Here is a 25,264-nt window from a genome sequence, read left to right on the forward strand (position 1 = left end):
AAGAGAGGATTTTATTACAAACAAGCGGGCCACTCCGGCTCCGCTCGGGTCTTTAACAATAATTTCAACGATATTTGACGTTGTTTTATTTTTTTTAAATAAAAGAACACTTTTCAAGAGCAATTGAAGAAGCCTATGTTACTCGGGAATAGTGTAGCTTCCAAACAGTGAAAGAATTTTTCTAATCGGTTCAGTAGTTTCGGAGCTTATTCAATACAAACAAACAAACAAATCTTTCCTCTTTATAATTTTATAGTATAGATAGATTTCTGGTAACGCCTTTTCATTCACCATATTTGATGGCAATTAGCCGCGATACAATTAAACACAAAAGAGTTAGAATGCTTAGGATTTAGTAGGCTAATTTGATAGATTCAAAGGTCTGCTTCTTATAAAGTGATTTCTTTTGGTTTTGATATACAACACGAAATCATGGCTTGAATGCGAAACGAAATTTCAAAACCAATACGTATTCCATACTGTTGCCGGTAATCTTTTCCGAACACGTTTGCGAACGTGTATTGGAAAAGGGTGGATTTGGATGGGGGAGATGAGTTCGGGGTGGGAACTTAGAGCGAGCTAGTAATCTGAGGCGCCAAAATAAATCAATAAACCCTTGAGATTTATTGGCTCGGGATCTTATTGAAGATTCGTGTCCAGAAATTTGTTCAGCTATTCAGTGGTGCAAGATAAAATACCTACTCTTTAGTAGAGACTGGAAACATCAGTGATTGATAGATAAATAGATAAGTTTTAGATTTAGTTGGTTTATTGATCTTTGTAGTAACCTGAGGGGGCGCAGCCGTGCCGTGCGCTACTAGCAATCACGCTGCATGACAGAAGTCTTAAGGAACTGCTGTGAGAAAATGATAATGACGGACTGGTTCTGGTTTAGGGCGGATATTCCAGGACAAAAGTGGCTCTACCTGGGGCAGCTTTACTGATAGCCGTACCGAGACGGCTGAAGTAGAGTCGTTGACTGTCACCTCGATGACTCCGTATCCTGGGATCCTTCTAGAGAGCTGAGCTTCTGGTTATACTTTTTACCGCGAAATTCTATCTACCTTGTCCGGGTTCTGTCTCAAATAGGGATCAAGCAATGAACTTGAGAGTTACTTGAAAGTTATACTAAGAAAGGAAATAATGAGGTGAGACTGACTGAACTGAACTGACTGGCTAGCTTGAAAGGCCCATCCTATGAGGCCTTTAGTATCTTCGAACACTGAGTCGCACAAATCAGCCGTTAACCCTAAGCACGGGAACCAAGTATGAGGTTCGGCGTCTTGCCCGAAAAAAAGGCCGTTCAGCTGTCTACCTTATTGCTTTGACGGTTTTGCAGTATCTTGTTTTTTTATTTATAGCTTAGATGGGTGGACGAGCTCATAGCCAACCTGGTGTCAAGTGGTTAATGGTTATGAGCCCATAGACATTTACAACGTAGCTGCGCCACCCACCTAGAGATATACGCATTACTGCTTCACGGCGGAAATAGGCAGGGTGGTGGTACCTACTCACGCGGACTCACAAGAGGTCCTATTACCAGATATTGTATAGAAAGGAATCGTTATGCATCACAAAATAGCGATGCTTATCTATGCCAAATACTAAACCCCTTTCTGCAATGAAGGAATTTTGCGTTCTAGTATGATATGTGGGACATCATTTACAATACAGTTAAGTTTTAGACCGGCTATTTCAAGATCAGCATTATTTCTGACTTCGATAGATCAATAATAAACTGAAGTTTATACAAAACTAGATAGTATATACCACATCCGTTTTTCAGTATGCAACGGTCTGATTTAATTTTGCTCGGTAAAGGTGGAGGCACATTTATTTGTATTTATATTACGCACATTACCAATCTATACTAGTATATATACATACATATATTTCGGCATACATTTTATTGGGAAAGGAATTTTTAGGTCACTTATTTCTAAAGTCTACAACCTTGCTCAATGAGTTTTTTCAATTAGGTAATAGCGTATTTTGTAGTAAATGTGTAATAATGTAATGTCTTCATGTAATGTTATATAATATAGTTTTTTTTTTGTTTTTTTTTTTTATATAATGAACAGCATTTTTTTCAATGAATGCAGTCGGTACCTGTAATTGTGTTAGCATTTAGTGTGAAATCAATGTATATGATACTTGTAATGTTCTGTGCTGATGTATAACAAGTTGGTACCGAATAAATAAAATAAAATAAAATAAATTCGTGGTCAATTTTTTTTCTATAAAAGAGAGGATGAACCGACCTTGACACATGAGGTTGAAGAATTTTATAATTGCTGTCTCATATTTTAAACTAGAACTCAAAGTTACAGAAATAAGCAGGATTGTGGTAGCTATCTGCGGGCTTATAAAGCGCTCTTTTTTCGGGTCTAGGCCTAGCCTCTTACGAGGTTCCCGCGTCTAGCTGGAACTAGATCGTCGAAGTTGTTAGAGGTCCACTCATTAAAGGCCTCCTTGAAGCCAGGTCCACTCCGGAGACCATTACCGGTCAAGGTAGAGGGATTACCGTCATTCGTCGTCGGTAAAATCCTAAAAGTGGCGCCGCGAGTTGGGTTGTAGTGCTGACCGCGTGTACCCCTGACTCTGACCCTAAGCGGAGATTAGATGTTGAGTGAAAGAGTGCTAGTAGAGTCATTTGATGAGTACGGTCCTAAAGTATCCTTGGGGTCGTGGTTTGCTCCCACATCTGCAAATCGTCAAGTCCCACATATGTACCCCGTGTGCCCCCTAGGCGCGAAGATTTCTTATGAGATTCGACCCTTTGCCCGAAAAGAAGCAAAAACGGCGGATTGCCGTGGTTTTTGATACGCCCTACCACTAGGGATTACACAATTTACACATTCTGTGAGTTTGATTTTATTACACGATGCTTTTTCTTCGAATCTAAGGTTACTCAACATATTAATTATTAGCTGTACCTGTCCGCTTCGCTGGGCATTTAAAATTAACATTATTATTTCTCACCCCCCCAAAGATTCTCATCGTTAACAAACCCGCAACTGGTCTAGGGTGTCCAACACTCATATAAATCTTCTTCTTCGCTGTCCTCCACATAGTTCTGAATTTTGTACATTCTTCATTCACAATTCAGTCTATTCTTCTATGGAATGCGCTCCCACTCAAAATAAGGTCGGCCACTACACGTGAAGCGTTTAAGACGAAGGTTCGAGAACTGTTTCTCAGAGAGTTAGCAGAGTCATCTAATTGATAATATTTGTTTATATATGTTTTTATATGTATATATTTATATATATCTATATATTTATGTATTTATTTAAGTACTATGTATTATGTATGTTATATGTACACATAATATATGTTTAAGTAATATCCCCTTCACACTACACCTACCAAGCTTCATCTCTGCACTCTCCTAAGGTAGACTGTTAGAGAATGCCTATGGCATTAAGTCCGCCTTTATACTTTCTAGTATAAGAAGTTATAAATAAATAAATAAATAAATAAATAAATATTAGCCTATCCATTAAGTACACGTATATTCTACATGGATACCAAGTTTCAAGTCAATCGGATGCACGGTTCAGTATTTATAACGGAACATCCGTAAAAAACACTGTATATTTATATATTAGTATAGGTGTATTCGCAAGAAGCACGAGTGCCGCCTTCTAATATTTAATTAATTATCGCCAGATGAGAGCATGTTCGTTTGAGGGGAGACAGTGATAACCCAGAACTCTCTATAGAAAAATATAAAGCTATGGTGATAGACCGCCTATCTTTTTTTTTATTTTATTGCATAGATGGTTGGACGAGCTCACAGCCCACCTGGTGTTAAGTGGTTACTGGAGCCCATAGACATCTACAACGTAAATGCGCCACCCACCTTGAGATACAAGTTCTAAGTTCTCAGTATAGTTACAACGGCTACCCCACCCTTCAAACTGAAACGCATTACCGCGCCGCTTGTTGTCACTAGAAGTTTGCTACGGGCTGTTCACGGTTTTGTATAGGTGTTGTCCAATCATGTTTCCAGTAAACCCGAATTGCGATTGAATGGTACGCCCAAAAGCACTATCTCTTTTTGATGAACTATGAAGGATCTTAGGAAGGATTTAAGGTTGGCTCTGCCCCTGGGATTGCTCACGTCCATGGGCGACAGTAACCAGTCACCATCATTACTGGTGGTAGGACCTCTTGTGAGTCCGCACGGCTAGGTACCACCGCCCCTCCTATTTCTGCCGTGAAGCAGTAATGCGTTTCGGTTTGAAGGGTAGGGCAGTCGTTGTAACTATACTGAGACCTTAGAACTTATATCTTAAGGTGTGTGGCGCATTTACGCTGTAGATGTCTGTGGGCTCCAGTAACCCCTTAACACCAGGTGGGCTGTGAGCTCGTCCACACATCTAACCAATAAAAAAAAAAATAGAACAATAAATAAGCCCGACTAAGTTGAATATTAAAATCAGACTAGGTCGTTTCTTAGATCTCCGGTTTTCTCTATAACTTCAGTATCAGTTTCAGAACAGGAAAACAGCGGCTCATAGTCGACTCACTGACCACTGACGTATTTCAGATGTGGTACTAGAGAAGAATGTTGAAAATACTGAAAATATTGAAACAACTCTAGACTACGTCAAGGTTGTCTACAACTTATTTGTCTTCAACGTATTCTAGTACTTAGACTACATTGGCAGCGGCAACCTTGAAGAGTTTGGGAATGATGATGGCAAAATGTCATTGGGACGCAGTTTGGTCATATCGACTAAACATTAATTGTACCTACTAGTCTTGCCATAAATACTGAGACAAAGGAAAAAAAAAAACTTTTGCAAATAACATTTATTACTTTTACAGTGCGTTAGTTTAATACATAAATATAAAACAATTTAAAGTATAAAAAAGCTAATTCGAAGTGGTCTCCATTGGCTGCAATACAGTCCTTTAAACGTTGAGGCCAGTTCTCAATAGAAGCACGCACTCTTTCCATGGGAAAAATTTTCACTGCCAACCGTACGGATTGTTTTAGGGACTCCAAATTATCATGGCGTTTAGAGCAAGCCGTACTCTCTAAAACTGACCATAAATCATAATCCAGCGGATTAAGATCGGGACTAGACGACGGCCAGTCTTCAGCTCTGATGAAGTCCGAAACGTTCGTTTCCAACCAAGACTGCGTAGACCGAGCTTCATGACCTGGCGCCGAGTCTTGCTGGAAGGACCATTCTTGATTATTGAACATGGTGTTGTTAAGGGGCTTTACTACCTTCTCAAGAATGGTATCTTGATACACTTGTGCCGATGTTTTGATACCTTTTTCACAAAAGTATGGCTCAGTCACTCCTTCTTTTTTTTTATTGCCCTTGTAGGCAGACGAGCATACGGCCCGCCTGATGGTGAGTGGTTACCGTCGCCCATAGACTTCAGCAATACCAGGGGCAGAGCCAAGCCGCTGCCTACATAGCTAATAGGCAGCCCCCCCATCAAACCATCACTGAAGTCGGATAGTGCCCACGTTGCACTCTGTCAACTAATTGGGAAGCTTCCTTAGAGCTTTGAGCATAAAAACGGTCGTTTTGTTTGTTAAAATGTTGCTCAATTGTTAAAATTTTCTCATCCGTAAACAAAAATTTTCTATGACCTCCCTTTGCGTACCGCTTCAGTAGTTGTTTCGATTTTACCACCCTATTCTCTTTTAAATTATCAGTTCAGAAATGACCAGTACGTCTCTTATAGGCTGCAAGTCCTAAGTCATCTTTTAAAATACGCGACATGGTTCTAGGTGATATCTTTATTTCCCGAGATAAAATCTTTTGCTTTCGGACAGGATTTCATCGAATTCTTTCCCTTACTGCTTTGACCACCTTTTTCGTACGAACACTACGTGGACGGCCAGATCTTTTTCTGTCACAAACAGAGGAGGTCTCATTGCACCTATTAACCCTTTAACCGCCATGTAGTACAACGATGCCTTACGTGGCGCACTGAAGTACTGTTACTAAGCGTCTAACTATTTTAATTGCCTAGCTTTGCCTTCTTTTGTTTGTTAATGTACGTTTTAGTTATTTTGGTCTCTTAGAAAGAGATTATTTCTTTGTATCTTCGAATACGTCTTTTCCAGAGTCTACTAGATATTCCGGCGCCTTAGTTACAGAATGCGAGATAATTACTTCAGTGCGCCACGCATGGCATCGGTGACTTACATGGCAGTCAAAGGGTTAATAGCCCGGTACACAAACATTTTACTAATACCAAGCGTATGGAGAGTTTTAAAAATTGCATTTGGCTCCATACCTACTTTGTGTAATGCGATCACAGCGATTCGGTTCTCTTTATCACCCCACTCCATTTTAATATCGCAAAATATTGTACAATGTATTGGCGCCGAAATGAGAAAACTCAATGAGCATTCATATAAAAATGACAGATTCCAAATTCAAAGGTAATATTTTGTTTATTTTTAATTGTAACAGTATTTATGGCCAGACTAAGTATATGTAGATAGGTCACATTGACTACACATTAATTGTATACATGTGGATAACGAAATGTTTGTTTTTGATTCTTTTGAAATATTTATTTAATTTTACAAAATTACTTTATCTATAAAAAGGTTTCTTCATTTAAAATACACAATTTTCCACGATGTTGTCAATCAAGCTTATTTATTCACTTCATTCTATCCAAAATAGTCAAAGATAAATTTATAAAAAAAAGTTTAACTCGCCCTATAGTTAAACTATAGTAAAAATCTATCTAATTTATGATAACACTATCCCAGAGAAAAAAATTCACCAAGTTACAAACTACTTTACCCATTAATAGCGATGGAAATATAGAATATATCCATTACGCCTTCACATATTTATCATCATCATCATCATCTCAGCCTGTCCATTGTCCACTGCTGAACATAGGCCTCTCCAAGTGATTTCCAGTGCGGCCGGTCCGTTGCCACCTGCATCCAACGTGACCCAGCGGTTCTTACCAGGTCGTCGATCCATCTCGTAGGTGGCCGTCCCGCACTGCGCTTGCCAGTACGTGGTCTCCACTCGAGGATCTTTCCGATTTATGAAGGCCTGTAGTTCTATTAGGTACACGTCTAAGTGAACAGATACCAAAACGTTTTAAAGCTCATATACAATGCGTGGCTTAAAGCCGAAGGAAGGGATTCAGCAAGTTCATGATCGTCAGATATGAAGAATGAAACTTGAAGAGAGATGGTAAAATAGGGAAATAAGTTTGTATATTTTTTTTCCTACCTATGCTGATAGCCTTGAGAGGCTATTTCAGCTTCGCCCCAACGTTTGTAGGTGAGCTCGCGGGGTTCAACCGGAGAGTTGCTAACACTGACCCTAGCAAGAGCAGTGCTTCGCAGAACCTATCACCGGATCGGAAACGCGACCCACTGAGAAGATCCGGCGTGAAACTCAGTGGGCTGTGTCTATGGGTTAGTTCGCTCGTCGAGCCCTTCGTCGCAAGCGACGGGTTCGACGAGGACGGTGACCGGTGCTTGTGGTGCCTAAATGTATAAATATAAGCACTCTTAATTTCTTTACCTTATATCTCTGGAGAGCAGCGGGGCAGTCAATAAACAACCCTATTTATATTTCCTTAAAGTGTATACAAATAACTAGGTCACATATCGCCAGCAAACAGCTGAAACGACATGATTATTGCAAAATTATAATATATTCCTATTCTAAATAGTAGCTAGTTCGAATCGTGTCGAATTCTTTAAGAATAGGATTACATTGACTTACAAAATTTTCAATTACAAAAAAAAAACGTTACAAAATAATATCCGATAACATTTTTACTAAATTCATAATATAATTGTGTTTGTTTAACGTTTTATGCAATTGACAAATTATGTCACCGTGATAAGTTGTTTTCGTGTATATAAGGCATTGGGTTGTACGTATCGTTTAGAAGGACCAGAATAATGGTGTTCCCTTTGTTAATATTGTTTATAAGTTTGATTTACAAGGTAACTATACATTTTGTTAATTCATTATAAATAACTAGACTAGGAGATGTATGGAAATGGTAGTGCAAGGTAGAGGGGGAAGAGGTCGACCGAAGAAGACATGGATGGAGTGTGTGAATTACGATATAAGAGAGAGGGGAGTGAGTGTTGAGATGACGGCTGATAGAAGAGAATGGAAGAGAAAAATTAGCTGTGCCGACCCCACCTAGTGGGATAAGGTGGAGTAAAAGATTATAAATAACTACTTAGACGATGACCGATGATGATTTTTTTTATAACGCCATCTTGTGTTGTCTTTAAAGCGGTTAGTTGCCCTCAATTAAGAAAAATAGTACTATTATTCGCCAATAGATGTCGGGAAGAGTTGAAGATATACTGGGCTTTGTATGGGTCGTTAAAGTGTGTATCTGAAATTTGAAGTGTGCGCAATATATGAATAGTTTCCGTGTTCAAGGAATTTAAATCGAACCCGTTAATAGATTTCTGTTGGTAGAGCGGAATGTGTGTTTATAGATAAACTAGACGATGACCGAGCTTTGCTCGTTTTTTTTTTATAACGCCATCTTGTGTTGTCTTTAAAGCGGTTAGTTGCCCTCAATTAAGAAAAATAGTACTATTATTCGCCAACAGATGTCGGGAAGAGTTGATTATTGAAAACATGAATAAAACAACATTTTCTGAAAATAAATCGTAGCTATATCGATTTATCGCCCCCCGAAATCCCCTGTATACTAAATTTTATGAAAATCGTTGGAGCCGTTTCCGAGATTCAGATTATATATATATATATTTATATACAAGAATTGCTCGTTTAAAGGTATAAGATATGTTGATAAAATAAGTTTCTGAGCGTTATACGGGAATCAAATAGTTTGTTTGGATTTATAATTAATCTTTACGGTTTTATAAGAAATCAGACGTAATAAAAATAAGTTTTTTTTTTATGATACAGATACATAATGAAATATCTTTGTGCCTCTTTTACGTGTACATTCTCGGAAAATTCCAATATTTGATATAGTAACGTGATTCACCTGTGTACATAATCTCAATTCAAATATTTACGAGATATAGAAAATGAATTTCAATGATATTAGAACTAAAAAGTTTAATTAGTGCCGAATTTTGAAAATCGATTGGCAATTGCAGTTTTTATTCGAATATTTATGGACGTGTTAGTGGTCAACAGGCTCAGCATCGGAAACGACCATCGACTATCAAGAGCTACGCTGAGCATAAGGTCTGATTGGAAAGACGCCGCAGTCTACACTCCGACCTAGCCAGTTCGAAATCAATGTAGGATCAGAAGTTTTCCATAAAACTTTGGAAGAACGATTCTTTAACTTGGAAACCGCCAACGATGTCGACGAAGACCTCAAAAATTTAGTCACAGTCGTGAGGGAAGAGGGTGCAAAAATTTTCAGGGGGCAGCGAATGGGTAAAAACTTTGTGCCGACTTGACTTTGCGACTCATGACCATACGGCTTCAGGACACATCCTCCTCTCCATCAAAACGATCGACTCTAAGCAAGCAGAAAACGTAATGGGTTCGATGTGACCTTTGACGCTCCCAAAAATGGAAAGAACCATGGAGAAAACCGATGGGTTGAAGGTATTTAACCAGCAGCTTAAGAGAGGCCGTTTATCGAAACTCAAGAACTTTGATGGCAACGTCATTGTGTCGCAGACGGAAATTCTCGCTGAGATTGCAAAACAATATTGTCAGCTGTACAAGTCTCACACCACCCGTCTTATACAGGATAGTCACATCTAGACACAGCCCAGTTTCTCGCCGGATCTTCTCAGTGGGTCGCGTTTCCGATCCGGTGGTAGACTCTGCGAAGCACTGCTCTTGCTAGGGTCAGTGTTAGCAACACTCCGGTTTGAGCCCCGTGAGTTCCCCTACACACGTTACCGTGAAGCTGAAATAGCCTCTCAAGGCTATCAGCACCGGTAAAAAAAATGTAGAGCCCCACTCACGCGCCATTTCACCGACGAGCTACCGCACGTCAGCACGGACGAAACAAAATTGGCTCTGAGACAACTCAAGAATGGAAAAGCCCCCGGGGATAATGGTATAACAACTAAGCCATTGAAGGCAAGAGAAACACATCTCTTAGTAGAGCTATATAAGATCTTCAATCAAGTCATTCATCGCGGGAGAATTCCGAAGGCGTGGAATAGCAGTATTGTTGTCCTCTTTATCAAAAAAGGGGACAAGACTCTTTTGAAGAACTATAGACCGATCTCTCTCCTGAATCACGTCTACAAGTTGTTCTCACGAGTCATCACAAACCGTCTACCAAGAAGGCTCGACGAATTTCAACCCCCAGAGCAGGCTGGGTTTCGGAGCGGTTACGGCGCCATATACCACATACAGACACTGCGGCAGAAAAAGTTAACAGAGTACAAAAGTTTACAGAGTATAATCGGCCCTTGTGCTTACCATTCGCATGAGAAGGCTTTAGACTCCATCGAGACCTGGGCTGTGCTGGATTCTCTGCGGCAATGCCAAGTAGACCATCGCTATGTGTAGGTGTTGGAATGCCTCTACTGTGCCACGATAAATGTTTGAGTACAGAATCAGCAGTCTAATCCTATCTAATTGTTATTTCCCCGAAAATATTTCCTAGCGCATTGGTGGATATGTCTAAGACGCTGGAATGGAAAAAAATCGGCATAAACACTTGCGGTTTGATGCTGAACGGCTTAGCAGATTCTGTATTACGAATTGGACTCTGGATGAACGTGGATAATATTAAAGTTATGTTCAATGGTTACATTAGATCGAGTCCGATGGTCTTGACGGACTGCCCGCTTGAAGCTGTTGAAGAATATTTATAGCTCGGGCAGATGCTGCAGTTGGGTAAACACAGCTTGGAGAGGGAAGTTAAGAGAAGGATCCAATTAGGCTAGGCGGCGTTCCGCAAACTACGTGGAATCTTTTCATCGCACATCCCACAGTACCTGAAAACGAAAGTTTTAACCAGTACGTCTCACCGGTTATGACTTACGGAGCCGAGACGTGGACACAAGTGCGGCTGGTCCGTCAGCTTAAGTTCACTCAGGAGCCATGGACAGATTCGTGCTCGGAGTTTCTCTGAAGGATAAAATCAGAAATGAGGATATTCGACATAGAACTAAAGTCATCGACATAGCTCTAAGAGTCAGCAAGTGCAGGGTCGGCCATGTAAGCCACAGGACCAACAATCGCTAGAGTGGACGGGTTCTTGAGTGTTCTCGGGTGTAGGGATGACCTCCGAACGGTGACCGCTAAGAGTTGGATGTGTAGAGGCCCATGACTGATGATGATTAGTGGACTTGTGCAGAAAATTTTCGTATTAGTTCGAAGGCTCGTGACTTTAAAGTTAAGAGACCTAGTGTAATCGAGCCGAACATAATCAAATTACTAAATGCATGTTCTCAAACAACTTCTATGATGAGGACATAATATCATGTCATGATAACATCCAAATTATAAGGTGTTTATGATTGGCGGTAGCACTTATTGTGAAATTAAATGAGTAGGTGCTCCATTCTACCTATTTCTGTTGCGAAACAGACGTGTGCTCCCGTTTGGAGAGTGCGACAATTTTGGAAAGGAATTGAGGCCTTTATCTGATGTTGCAAGGTGGCTGCAGCAACGGCGTCGGGATATCTATCTATGGACATTGGTATTCATGGATATTCCCACACGGGTATTCCCTTAGCATCGGGTCAAACGCGAGGTCGTTCGTCTAGTGCAATATAAAAAAAAGACACATCTAATTCCTGTCGATAATCTCGGAAATATATTGCTGTTTCTCTGTTTCGGTAAAATATTTGCTTTACTACCTAATAAATTTTGGAGCAACCTAGTTTATTGGAACGCTGAACATTAGATGGAAAATCCAAAAATACGCTTATCTAAAAATAAAACAAATGAGCGTGATGCGATGCCTCCTTGTGCATCTTCCTCTCCATCATCAGATACTGCTGTTCTGCTTTAGAATGTTGAAGACAAATGGACAAATGACTAATTATATCAAATAAGCAGTTGCCCAAGCCTTTTGAACCAAAGCGTATTTTCCTAATATATTTCTACTATCTGGGACTGTGTTGATCAATAGCGCGTTTCCTAAGATCACACTTGTAGAATCCGTTTCTTCAATGAGACCTCACGTTCTTCTTCAAGAGCCCCGTCATGCTTCAAGCAAGATTTGGAAGGTTGTGTCCCTATTTTGTCGATGTCCATGAGTGATGACCGATGACCGTTATCGATACGAAACCAATGTTTTTTTTCTGTGTCTCCAACAGTGACCTCTATGTCTATAGAACGACTGTGTTTTGAGGTTGAATGAGGTGCTTATTACAAGATTTTTGATGAGCACAATGAAATGTTATACGTGTATTGAAGAAATAGTTTAAATCGGCTGATTGAAGCCACCAGTGCAAAAGCGTAAAATTTTGGTGGGAGTAAAGAGATGGTACTCCATCTCTTTCTCGCAAAACCAGTTTTCGTAGGATCATAAATGGATATATGTGTGATGTACTGGTGGTAGGACCTCTTGTGGGTTCGCGCGGGAAGGTACCACCACCCTGCCTATTTCTGCCATGAAGCAGTAATGCGTTTCGGTTTGAAGGGCGGGGCAGCAGTTGTAACTATACTTGAGACCTTAGAACTTGCATCTCAAGGTGGGTGGCGCATTTACGTTGTGGATGTCTATGGGCCCCAGTAATCACTTAACACCAGGTGGGCTGTGAGCTCGTCCACCAATCGAAGCAATAAAAAAAAACGTTTTATACGGTATACGGTATGCCTTATATGAAATCAAAACGCTCATTTCCTTATTTATTAGCATATTCTAAATGGGTGGCCCATAAGTCCTTTGATATGAAAAAAAAATTATTAAAATAAAATTAATTACATTATGAATTAAATTTTTATTTACATAAAAAGCTTAAAAAACGGGAATTATTTTTTGAAAATAACATCTCCTAAATGTAATCCGTTGCGATCACGGCACTCTTGCAAACGACGTCTAAAATTGTCGATGACTGCGCGGCACGTCACTGCTGAAATGCTTGTCATTTCTCTGCGGATGTTTTCTTTTAGGGCCTCAATTGACCGCGGGTTTGTGTCGTATACTTTAGCCTTAAGGTAGCCCCACAATAAAAAATCCATCGGGGTCAGATCTGGACTACGTGGAGGCCAGGAAATGTCTCCTCTCTTAGAGATAACTTTGCCAGGAAAAAGTTGACGGATAACGGGCATAGCAGTGTTAGAGGTGTGAGAAGTGGCCCCATCCTGTTGAAACCACGTCCTGGCATTAAAGCCTGAAAAGTTTTGCAATTCTGGTATGAAAAACTCTACGTTTAATGCTCTGGCGCGCTTACGAGTTGACTGTGTCGGATTTTCGCGAATAGACTGTGTCACTGTGTCTATGTTTTGTTCCGTACGTGACGTCCTTGGGCGACCCAACCGCGGTTTATCTAACGTCGAACCGGTCTCCTCGAACTTAGCAACCCAGTTCTTAATCGTTTGAAGAGTTGGAGTGTCGTCAAAGTTGTGTAAACCTTTGTGTTCTCGAAATTTACGCCGCGCAACGGTTGCCGAATTGTCGTTTTTATAAAACTCGCGCACACAAAACGCACGGTCCGCTCCGGTAAAACGCTCCATCGCGACTAAATTCCCAGAAACCGAAGTTACTCCCCCCGCTTCCCCTGCACCGCTCACGCGCGCCCTGTTCGTTTTATTCAAATTTTACTTTTCAAAGGACTTATGGGCCACCCTGTACGTTCTTGTAAATTGACTATGTACATATGTGTATAATAGATGAATACAAGTTTCCTTTTTGATTAATTATCTTGAATGAAACAATGAATTATCTTTAATTCTTCCGTTTTAATTTCAGGTGGACTCCCAAGTATGTCCAGGGCCCGGCCAGTTTTTCGCGCCACCGAACTTATGCCCTTACCCGGGCCAAATATTTCCCCAGCTCGTACCTCCGTGCCAGGAAATTATAAGGCCGGTTGAGTCCGTCATATCTCAGCCATTGTACCCCGGATCCCCTCCTGTGGCCACCACCATCATCGACAACACCGTCTCGAATGCTTTAGCCAATGCCATCCAGCTTCTAATTGTCAGCAATCTTATTGAAAACACAATGAACACTGGAATTTGTCCAGGAACTTTTTTGCCTTACTTTGACTCAATTATCAAACCTGCTCCTTGCAATCCAATAGAATATCCAACCCAAGTCGAGATGGTCACTGTTAACCCTTGTGTATGCGAAAGTCCTGTGATAGAAACAGTGACCCCGATATACTACGACGCCAGTCCCTGCCCTAACTTCGCCCAGGAGGTCGTGCAAATTCAGCCATCCTCTCCATCTTTTTGCTCCATTCCATCCACTGGCTTTCCTTGCTCCGATTTCCTTGGACCTCCCATCGCTCCTATCGCCACCGAGGTCATGTTTCCTTCCGCAATACCTGCCCAATTAACGTGTAACTTTGGCTATATGAACGCTAATGTGCCGTGTGTCAGCGTAAACGTCGAACCCGCCCCGTATGAACCATGCTCGCAGTTTTGCAACGGACCATTTTATTAAGATTATAAACTGAAAAATTATAATTTTGATTCATTTATTTCGTTGATTAATTATTATCAATTTGCCCTTATTCTATTTTAGCGTTATTCATGCTCGGAAGTGGCTTACTACCCAGCGCCCTCAAAGATAATTTCACGCACTTAACATAATATTATAGTATAATATTACTTATCGCAATTAGCAAATTTATCACGAACACAAATAAATAATACCATAATGTCAAAGAAATAATTTATTGAATAATTTATTAAATAAATAAATAAATAGATTGGATGACCATAATTGAATTGGGTTTATATAGAGTTACCAAATAAGCTCATGAGATTCGATAACAAGCTGCATGTCGGCTGTGCATTACTTACGGGGCTGTTAAAAGCTGCCGTTATAAAGTTAGGGACCATGCTAGGGGAAACCGCTTTAGGAGAAACGACGTTAGGCGAGAACGGATTAGGACAGCCGCATGAAAAGACCGGCGAAGTAAAAACTTCGTTTAGTACCGGAGATGCCAACTGCAAAGCCAATTCGGGACCACCCTTTGTGTTCTGTAGTAAATTACAGATGATCATTAACTGGATTGTGTTGGCCAAGTTCTTGCAGACGGTCGGAGTGCAGTCCGTAATTATCGTGGCCGATGGAACCCTTGGAGCGACACTGTTGCATGGTGTCTCGGTTATCACAGGCTGGTTGATGATCCTTGACGCTTCGTATATCCTAGGGGATTCTATCACTCTAGGGCTCTCGATGAGCCTAGGGCCCTCAATGAGCCTCGGACTCTCGATGAGCCTGGGACTATCGTAGAATCTAGGGCCCTCGAAGATCCTTGGTCCGTCGTAAACTCTGGGCCCTTCGATGTATTCCGGCATTTGTCTTGGAGTTATGCTGTAGGGTTGCTGCCGGAGATATTGCGATTTTGCTGTCTGTAGAACATATAGAATCATATATTGATCGATCTTAGACATAAATTATGGAACTAATTTCATTTTAATTGCGATTATAAACGCGGCAGAGAGACGGGTTTTTCGAGGAAGAACTATAGGATCTATTAAAAAATTAGCGGTGGAAAGAAATTTTCTTTTTTATTGCTTACATAGGTGGACGAGCCGAAACTGCTAAGTGGTTACTGTAGCCCATAGACAACAACAAGGTAAATTACGTCATCCACCTTGAAATATGAATTGTCAGTCTCAGCATAGTAAGTACGACGGATTTCCCACCCTTCAAACCGAAACCCATTACTGCTTCATTGTAGAAATAGGCAGGGCGGTAATAACTACACGTGCGCACAAGACGCACCAGGTCTTGACTGGGATAAAACTATTTTTTAGTCTATTAAAATGTAACTAATGCCTATTTATCTGGTAGCCATTTTTACTGGACATTAAGAATGATCAGAGTTTCCCTAAAAATAATTAACTGCTTACCTTATCAAATATAGTCATAGAAATCAACAGCAAAACAAACTTAGACATGTTTTTTCTTTAAATTAAATAATTAATAGACAAATGTTAGATCCGGATTGCTTGTAGTGTTTGATTTAGCGCAACATAATTTTTATACTTTTCCATCTAAATCACAATCGATGGTTCGTGATCTATCAATGATTTGCGATAATGTTTATATGAAAATTACAAGCTGTTTCGTAATTATTGCTATGATAACTGTTTTATCGGTTCGACTATCAAAATCTTGTTTAATCTTCGTGCTCATCGACTTATGTGAATCGTAGTCGTGGCCTAAAGGATAAGACGTCCGGGGCAATTGTGTTGAGCGATGCACCGGTGGTTCGAATCCCAGGCGGGTGCCAATTTTTCTAATGAAATACGTACTCAACAAATATTCACGATTGACTTCTACGGTGAAGGATTAACCGGAAGGATGCGATACTTTAAGACAATTTTTTTTTTGAATGGAAACTAGCGACATCTTGTTGCGGATGCCCCTAAACTTATAAGTTTTTAAAGTTAAGGCATTTAATTATTGTATAATTTAAATTATACATAATTTAAAATAAGTAAATTAAAATTTTATAAATTTGTGGTTTCTGAAAATTTACGAAAAGCTTCATTAAAAATTAAAATATAGGATAGGTAATATATTACTGTCATCTACTGTAGCAATGAGAAACTAATCGAAGCGAAGCCGTCTAGTGTCCGGCGCCCATAAACAATTTTGTTGAGTGCTTGAGTTGCGTATCTATGACTAATTTATGCGTATTGTCTATGACACCAGCTATTTACGAAATGAAGCCAGACTATATAGCCTAGCGGTGACTTTGGGTAGGAATATGTATCCACACTAGCCGATACAACAGACGTAAAAAAACATATATATTTATCACTACATAAGTAGTCTATACCCTACATCCTATGGACCTTTTGGCGGGAACGCGAGGAGTGAGGTTGTGTGATTTGTTTTATTTTGTCTATTTAGTGTTTCTTCAGGTTTAAATGTGTAATAACGATGATTTGTTAACTGTTTAATATTAGTGAAAGTGCGCAAATGTGCGAAAATGAAACAAAGCCGCTGGACGTAACTTCTCGGAATCTTTCAAAAAGTCCACTGAAAAAATCAATCAAGGAAAAAGGTCTTAGTTACCAGGTCATAAAATCCCTTTAAATAAAAAATATACGTCCTATGCTTGTCTCTATAGAGTGTCGTCTTTCGTGTGTCTTTTACATTTAATCAAATTCCAGAACGGTGATGGGACAGTTTTCATTTCAGCAACTTTTAGATTTGATAACACCGACGCATCAGTGTGCTTAGTGCGAGTTTTTTAAAGTTCTCGATAGAGTAAAAGTAACTCAAATTTGTATGCAGTTGGAACAGCGCCCCTAGCGGCAAACGTAGGCAAACGTTCCAACTCCATACAAATTTAAGTTAACTTTTACGCTATCGAGAACGTTAAAAAACTCGCACTAATCACACAGACATGTGAAATGTTTTTGAAGTTATACTTCTTTAGGCGCGTTATGAAAAATTGATGAGAGTTAAATATTTACGATGCGCGCGCACCGTGACACAAAATTAACAGAATGAAGTTGCCCACTAAATCGCTCATTACAATACGACCGACGTAACTTGGCGAGTCTGAATATAGCCGCAGGTGAACTTTCCGAACCGTACCGAGAATTACCGAATTTATACGATGTCAAGAAAAGGGATGTCCAATATGCGTGTGTGAGGATGTTGATTAATCGTTTTTTTTTCAAATTGATTAAAAAAAAAAGATATAAATTTAATAAAAATAAAGTATAACTTCTTACGCGCGTACATAAGTACACGCACCCTTTTTTTTTTTTGATAAGCAGCTGCAGCAGGAGAGAAAACAGGAAGACATCAAACAATTTATCACGACAATTCAAAATAATTCAGAAAATTGCATAACCCGTTTCGATAAGATATAAAAAAACAATTTGCAATCGATCGGTTTATTAGGACACAAATTATGTTATTCTATATAAAATCGAGACAGTTTTCTTATCTAAAACAATTTTATTTGTAGCTATTTTAAAATGGAACTGCCTTACGTTTTGTGTGTAATATTATTTTTGCAGGTAGGTTCAATAATTTGTTTTTATTGTGTTGCTAAAATATTGCCTCAGAGCGAATGATTACACCTAAACTGACAAAAAGGCTTTTGATAAAAACGTAATCAAACAAAAGTATTTTTTTTTATTGCTTAGATGGGTGGACGAGCTCACAGCCCACCTGGTGTTAAGTGGTTACTGGAGCCCATAGACATCTACAACGTAAATGCGCCACCCACCTTGAGACATAAGTTCTAAGGTCTCAGGTATAGTTACAACGGCTGCCCCACCCTTCAAACCGAAACGCATTACTGCTTCACGGCAGAATTAAGCAGGGTGGTGGTACCTACCCGCGCGGACTCTCAAGAGGTCCTACCACCAGTAAATTAGAATTAATTCGGATTCCCATTCTTAATTACTAATCTAAACGAGAAATTACGTACGATAGGTCAAAGCGAAACAAAACTTTGGTTAAGTTAAAGTATTTTGATTGGAAAAAAAAATGTTTTTTTTTTTTTTTATTTTTTATTATTGAAAGTTTACTGGTGGCCCGAAGGCCTTTCCAGTTTCACCAGGACAGGTGGGCGAGCAAAGGCTCAGCCAAGAGGGGTGGGATTTGCTAACAACTGCCCGAGCGCCTCCGAAGGAGACCTAACAACTCAAGAGCAATTGTTTCGCGAATGAATCTACTACCGGATCGGAATCGCGACCCGCTGAGAAGATCCGGCGAGAAACTCAGCGGGCTGATGCATGGGTTAGGTTGCACGTCGACCTCTTTGTCGAGTTCGACGAGTACGGTTACCGGGGTCCCTAAGCCTGCCCCTAGTATTAGAGCTGAAGGCATCTAATGCAAAGGTTATTGGATCTGATGGATCCGTAAGGACGTGTCTAGGGCGTCGACGGTGACTGGCTCCTGCATGATCAGGATTCGGAGAGTAGTCAGCGGCGGCAACGATAAGGCGATTATCATGACGCATAGCCTTATCGAAGTATCGTTCCGACGCTGACTTCATGTATTTCCGAATTGATTCGAGGCCCAGGTCGTCGTGTAGGTCAACGTTCCTCACGAACCACGGAGCCCCGACAGCTAACCTGCAAAAGCGGGATTGTAGGGATTGGAGGGTGTCTATGTGTGTGCGGGCCGCGTGAGCGAACACCACACTCGCGTAAGTCATGACGGGCCTTATGCAAGTTTTGTAAAGTGTCACCTTGTTCCGAAGGGACATTTTACTCCGCTTACAGATCATGGGGTAGAGTCTACCGAGAATAAACGCGGCACGGTCACGGACTGATTTTATATGCGGGCGGAATGTCATCGATGCATCCAGGGTAACGCCCAGGTACTTGACCTTCCTGGCCCAGGGTATGGGTTGTCTAAAGAGAGTAATCGGGGGTGTGAGATTCCTCCTCCTAATCCGGGAGGAAATCCGTGTGGAGCTTCCCCTCTGAAATAGCACCGCAGTACTTTTCGCTGGGTTGATGTCTATGCGCCATTTTCGGAACCACTGTCCTAGGGCTAGGGCTGCGCTCTGAAGCTTCTTCGCGATTAGGGACTTATTTCTACTAGAATAGTAAACAGTCGTGTCGTCGGCGAATAAAGCTAAATGGGTCGGCGGCGACCGGGGAAGATCGTTGACGAATAAGCTAAATAGGAGGGGTGAGAGGACAGAGCCTTGCGGGACTCCAGCTGTGAGAGGTCGTGGGGAGGAGCGGGTTCCCTCGACTCGATATCGAAAAGAGCGGTTCGACAAGAAGTCCCGTATGATGAGCACGAGACTATCCGGCACGCCCATGTTGAATAGTTTGAAAATCAAACCATTGTGCCAGACTTTGTCGAACGCTTTTGCGACGTCGAAGAAGAGAGCTCCCGTGTATAACGGTTTTGGTCGATTAAGCCCCACAAGAATGTGCTCCGTGAGGCGGTGCACCTGTTGAACGCATGAGTGATTTGTACGGAATCCGAATTGTTCATCGATAAGAATGCCCTTGGATGAGACGAAGTCTCTGAGGCGTTTGTAGAGCAGACGCTCATACAGTTTGCCTAGAGACATGAGGAGGCTAATCGGGCGGTAGCTCGTCGGATGATTTTTTGGTTTACCGGGTTTATGTATGCCGATAACGTCCGCTTCTTTCCACACCGCGGGAAAGATACAGTTCGCCATAGCGGCATTGAAAATAGATGCCAACATCACGATGAGTTGGACGGGTAGAAGTTTAATAACGCGGTTGGATATACCGTCAGAACCGGGAGCCTTGCGAGGACGTAGGTCTTTGATCAAGTCTTTAACTTCCATCGGGGTGACGGGTGGTAACGCATCAGAGGGTGGCAAGGAGGCTCTGCGTTCTACCTCACTGTCTACTAATTCTACATGAACAGGGTCCACGGATTGAGTGCTGGGCGTGCACTGGGTTTGCAATGTATCGGCCAGCAGCTCTGCTTTTTCGTCATCATCGAACGCCGCGAGTCGGCCTGAGGGGCCTACGAGGGGGGGCATACTTACTACCATATCCGATTTGAGAGTACGAGCTAAGCGGTAGTAAGACCTTTGGGAGGGCGCGAGTCCTTCTAAGAAATCAGACCATCTGGCATCTCGGACTTCGGCGATGCGAGACTTTACGTCGCGTTGTAGGGCACGCATTCGAATACGATTTTCCGCGGTAGGATACCTGTCGTAGGCGCGTATCGAGGCGTTCTTAGCTCTAAGGAGTTCCCTAATATCGTCGGACAATTTGAAGCGGTGAAGGAAGTCCTCCGCTACAACTTGTTTCGATGACCTATCTAATGTCGAGGTGATGTGTGACGTTAAGATGTCTATGGCTTCAGCGGTATCCTGAGGAGACGGGATAGAGTCCGGGTTAAGCGGGAGCGACGGTGGATCAGATTCAGCCAGGCTGATGCCCAGCGTGTGCCAATCCACCACAGTCCTCGTGACGGGAACGGAATCGGGAGCGCGACCGAGCTTCATAACGACGGGACGGTGGTCTGAATCTAACTCTGAAACTACTTCGATCGAGTGTAAGCGCAGAGTTACGTTTTTTAATAACGCTATGTCGAGTATATCCGGGCGATGCGCGATATTTAGCGGGTAGTGAGTCGGGGTTAGCGGAGCGACGATATCGAAGGCAAAAAAAAAAAAAAAAAAATTTCTGATTACTTTATTTCAGTTATCTTATCGGCAGCATAACAAACAATATATTGTGCACAAAAAAAACATATATGAAAAACTACTTAGATAGTGTAAAAGTCAGAATGTAATCAGTGTGGCCGTATGTAGTCATTTTTTTTTTATTGCGCATAACTGCTTCACTGCAGAAATAGGTAGAATGGCAACTACCCGTGCGGACTCACAAGAGGTCCTACCACCAGTATATGAAATGGCTGCATAGTATGCGTTTCTAGAGATATTTCTTGAGCTTAAGAAGTATATTGGTCATGTTTCAAGTTCTTGACTTTGTTACTTAATTGGGTATAATTACATTAGCAGTTTAAACTACTTCTGCTAAGTTCAATAATTGTTTTCTCTCTTCATGTTATCGTAGGCAGTGAGAGGTTTTCAACGGAAATTTCCGTGTTACCAGCCGGAACCTCTTAACTCCGGATTGGTAGTAATTCAAAACCTGGTCACTCCAAATCGAGTATACAGAACCAATGCGGATTGCCTTCAGACTTTGACGTCGAAAGCGAGAAATCATGAGCGGATAATGACGTCACCATCAAGGATGCCGTATTATGAAGAATTAGTACCAATTTCTCCCAAATTCAAACGCAACGACGAACTGGTTCTATCTACACCGAATTTTATCGACGCGCTGAACCTGAACTCGAATCAAAACTTAATGTTGCCAGCATCAGAATTCGAATGTATCGAAATAGTGTTCCCAGCTATAATAAATTTCGATGAGCAGTTAATTATGCCGCCTTACCCCGTGGAATTGCCATACGGCTTGGGCTATCTACCTGCGGCAGTGCCGTTGGTAGAAAATTATTTTACGCCAACACTGGATCCAACAAGTACCAACTTATTGGTACCGATTGCAAACGATTTTGATTACATGGCCTTGGCAACACCTTTGGAATCTGACTTGAAGTATTCAGCCAAACCAATCATACTGTAAATTTGTGTTTTAAGTAATAAACATGTTTTCTAGTGATCTTGACTTTTTATTACCTGGTACTCTTCTTTACTGCTCTTGTAGGTTATTGAGCATACGGCCCACCTGATGGTGAGTGGTTAGCGTCGATCATGGCCTTCTTTTTTTATGACCTGGTAACTAAGACCTTTAGGTCAAGTCTTATTTTAATTTTTAATCTTATTTTTGTGAAAAATGATAATATGGAGTGAAATGAAATGAAGATGATTAATTTGAGACATTAATCAACTGGGATGAAATTAAATGAAATGAGATGAGATGATATAGGATGAAATATAATCTCAGTGAAATGGTGGTCATTTACTGAGATTTTTTCAGTGAACTTTTTGGAGTATCCCAAGAAGTTACGTCCAGTTGCTTTGTTTCATTTTTCCACATTTGTGCACGTTCACAGATATTAAACAGTTAATTAGCCACCGTTATTACACGTTTAAAACCTGAAGAAACACTAAATAGACAAAATAAAACAAATCATACAACTTCACTCCTCGCGTTCCCGCCAAAAAGTCATCATGGCCTTCAGATAAGTTAGAGGCAGATGCTAATCGCTGCCAAGCTAAGTCTCATGTCATTTCTCCATGCCTCAGAGTAGATGGCAAATGGTATTGTGATGGGCCCTCGCCATCATCAAGCAATAATTCATAAACTCTTAGAATTCACAAAACCAACCTCGTATTCATTAATATACGTCTTGTGAGTCTGCACGGGTAGGTACCACGACCCTGCTTATTTCTACCGTGAAGCAGTAATGCATTTCGGCTTGAAGGGTGGGGCAGCCGTTGTAACTATACTGAGACCTTAGAACTTATATCTCAAAGTGGGTGGCGGCATTTACGTTGTAAATGTCTATAGGCTCTAGTAACCACTTAGCATCAGGTGGGTCGTGAGCTCGTCCAACCATCTAAGTACCGTCCCGGTGATGGTGCAGTACCGTGAACCCATTATTACCGTGAAATATTCACGGAACAATTTGTTGAGCGATTAATCATTTTTGACATATGTACGTACCTGACGAAAAAATGTATAATTTACATCCAATTATTTTCCTATCAATCACACATCTACACAATATAAAATTTATTGATAATTACAATGCAATAATTACATAATTAACTGTAACAACGATAAAAATAGTACATATATACTACGTTTTATTTTATATTTGTATTATTATTAGATAATTATATATTTAATATTTGTGATTTTTTTTATTCTAAAGTTTATGGTGAATATGTTTTTATTATTTTTTCTGGTGTTAAAGGTATGTTTAGTTTTTTTTTAAATGTCAACATGTTTGTCGAATGCTTAACAAAAGAGCTAGCTTTCCCGCCAAAAAGTCCTTCTGTAATCTTTTAACGTAATCAGTAATCGACGTCTATCAAGTCTCAATTAAAGTAATGAACATTTTCCAAATAAGATATGACCTAAAGGTCTCTGTCACCAGGTCATAAAATTAAAAAAAAAGTCTCAATTTCCTTTTTTTTCAGACAGCCCAAGCACAAGTGTGCAATGGATTCGTTTCAAGCCAAAATTCAGCTAGTCAACATCATAGACAAAACTTACAGAGTTCGCCGTCAGCAGTGAACCACCAAAGCTATTGGGCCAGCCAACCGAAATGTTGGCCAAGTGAAGCCAAAGCCTACTTCCTGCCAAGTGCACCGGCGTCTATGAAAGCCGCAGCGTTCAATACAATAGAAAATGGCTTGGGCGATCCTTTTGCGAATGCATTAACAAAAACGTTAAATGAAAAGCCTCGTAACCTTGCGGAGAACTTTGCAAATAAAATGCCGTTAAAATTTGAAATTACGCCCCCGCCACCATGTCTCCCAATATTGCCAGGAATCATTGAATTCCCTACTATATTTTTATCTGCGAATGAATTGTGCCCGAATTGTAAGCGGCAAGTCACTGCTGAAGAAGTTTTTCAAGAGAAACCGACTGTGCTTCCCAATATGTTTAATTTTGACAAAGAGTTGGTGAGGGGCTTTTTGAATAGCTTGGGATTGTGAATTCGGTACGAGTTTTAATGCTTCGGAATCTAATAATTTATTTTTAAGTATAATGTACCTTTATCAAATTAAATTTAGTTACAAAAGATTTGAGAAATATTAATAATAAAAAATATGCCTCTAGTATTAGGGGTTAAAGTATGAAATTGCCGATTTGTACTGAAAAATTGAAATTGGTTTTTTTTTTTCATTTAACATATTTATTTAATCAAAATTACCATTATAATTACATTGCTGAAATCTAATTGGAAGGTCATTTATGCCTTTGCGATAGAACTCTGGCGATCTAGATTCCACAAGCTGTGTGAAAGCATTTTGTACTGCCTCCTGGGAAGAAAACTTTTTATCACGTAGAAAATTCTCCAAATCACGAAAAAAATGGTAGTCCGTTGGAGCAAGGTCTGGCGAATACGGAGAGTAACGAATGGTTTCTAATTGCAGTTCCTGTAGAGTTAAAACGGTTTCTCGTGCGTATGAAGTCTCGCGTTATCATGGAGCAATAATGGTGAAGATCGATTCATGAGTCGGGGCTGTTTTACTGCAAGTTTTGCCATCATTATTCGGAGTTCGGCACAGTAAGCCTCTGCCGTTATTGCTTGACCAGATCGGAGAAAGCTATAGTGAATAACACCATGCTGAGACCACCAAACAGCGGTAGGCAGCGGCTTGGCTCTGCCCCTGGCATTGCTGAAGTCCATGGGCGACGGTAACCACTCACCATCAGGTGGGCCGTATGCTCGTCTGCCTAAAAGGGCAATAAAAAAAATAAAAAAAAAACAGTTACTATTTATTGGTAAGCTTTGCTTTAAGACACTGTTGCGGCGTTTGACCTGGGGTCAACCATTGTATTTTTCGCTCACGGTTATCGTAAAGAAACTACTTTTCATCAGATGTCTCAAATCGATCCAATATTCCTTCATTTCTGTATCGATTTAAGAAGGCAACATCAGTTTCGATATCCAAGAAAGTCGATAATCGAATGTTGCACATTTTTTATTCATTTAACCTCATGGGTAC

General features: G+C 40.6%; 2 protein-coding genes and 1 long non-coding RNA gene across 3 annotated transcripts; 2 read left to right on the top strand and 1 right to left on the bottom strand.

Moving 5' to 3' along the window:
- Positions 1-7,894: 7,894 nt before the first annotated feature.
- LOC101738039 (uncharacterized) lies at positions 7,895-14,596 on the top strand. Its single transcript, XM_004924922.4, has 2 exons — positions 7,895-7,969; positions 13,864-14,596. Exons 1-2 carry the CDS (start codon positions 7,925-7,927, stop codon positions 14,557-14,559), a joined length of 741 nt encoding a protein of 246 aa, XP_004924979.1. The 5' UTR covers positions 7,895-7,924; the 3' UTR covers positions 14,560-14,596.
- A 180-nt stretch (positions 14,597-14,776) lies between these two features.
- Positions 14,777-16,122, bottom strand: LOC101737906 (uncharacterized). Its single transcript, XM_004924921.5, has 2 exons — positions 15,981-16,122; positions 14,777-15,476 (listed from the first exon to the last, which is right to left on the bottom strand). The coding sequence occupies exons 1-2, from the start codon at positions 16,026-16,028 to the stop codon at positions 14,853-14,855; spliced, it is 672 nt and encodes a 223-aa protein (XP_004924978.1). The 5' UTR covers positions 16,029-16,122; the 3' UTR covers positions 14,777-14,852.
- Positions 16,123-23,404: 7,282 nt separating this feature from the next.
- LOC101737766 (uncharacterized) lies at positions 23,405-24,420 on the top strand. The gene is made up of 2 exons (XR_009974858.1): positions 23,405-23,499; positions 23,726-24,420. It is a non-coding gene; the product is annotated as an uncharacterized LOC101737766 (long non-coding RNA).
- Positions 24,421-25,264: the final 844 nt, after the last annotated feature.

The sequence above is a fragment of the Bombyx mori genome, chromosome 2, assembly GCF_030269925.1.
Source record: "Bombyx mori chromosome 2, ASM3026992v2".
Taxonomy (NCBI): domain Eukaryota; kingdom Metazoa; phylum Arthropoda; class Insecta; order Lepidoptera; family Bombycidae; genus Bombyx; species Bombyx mori.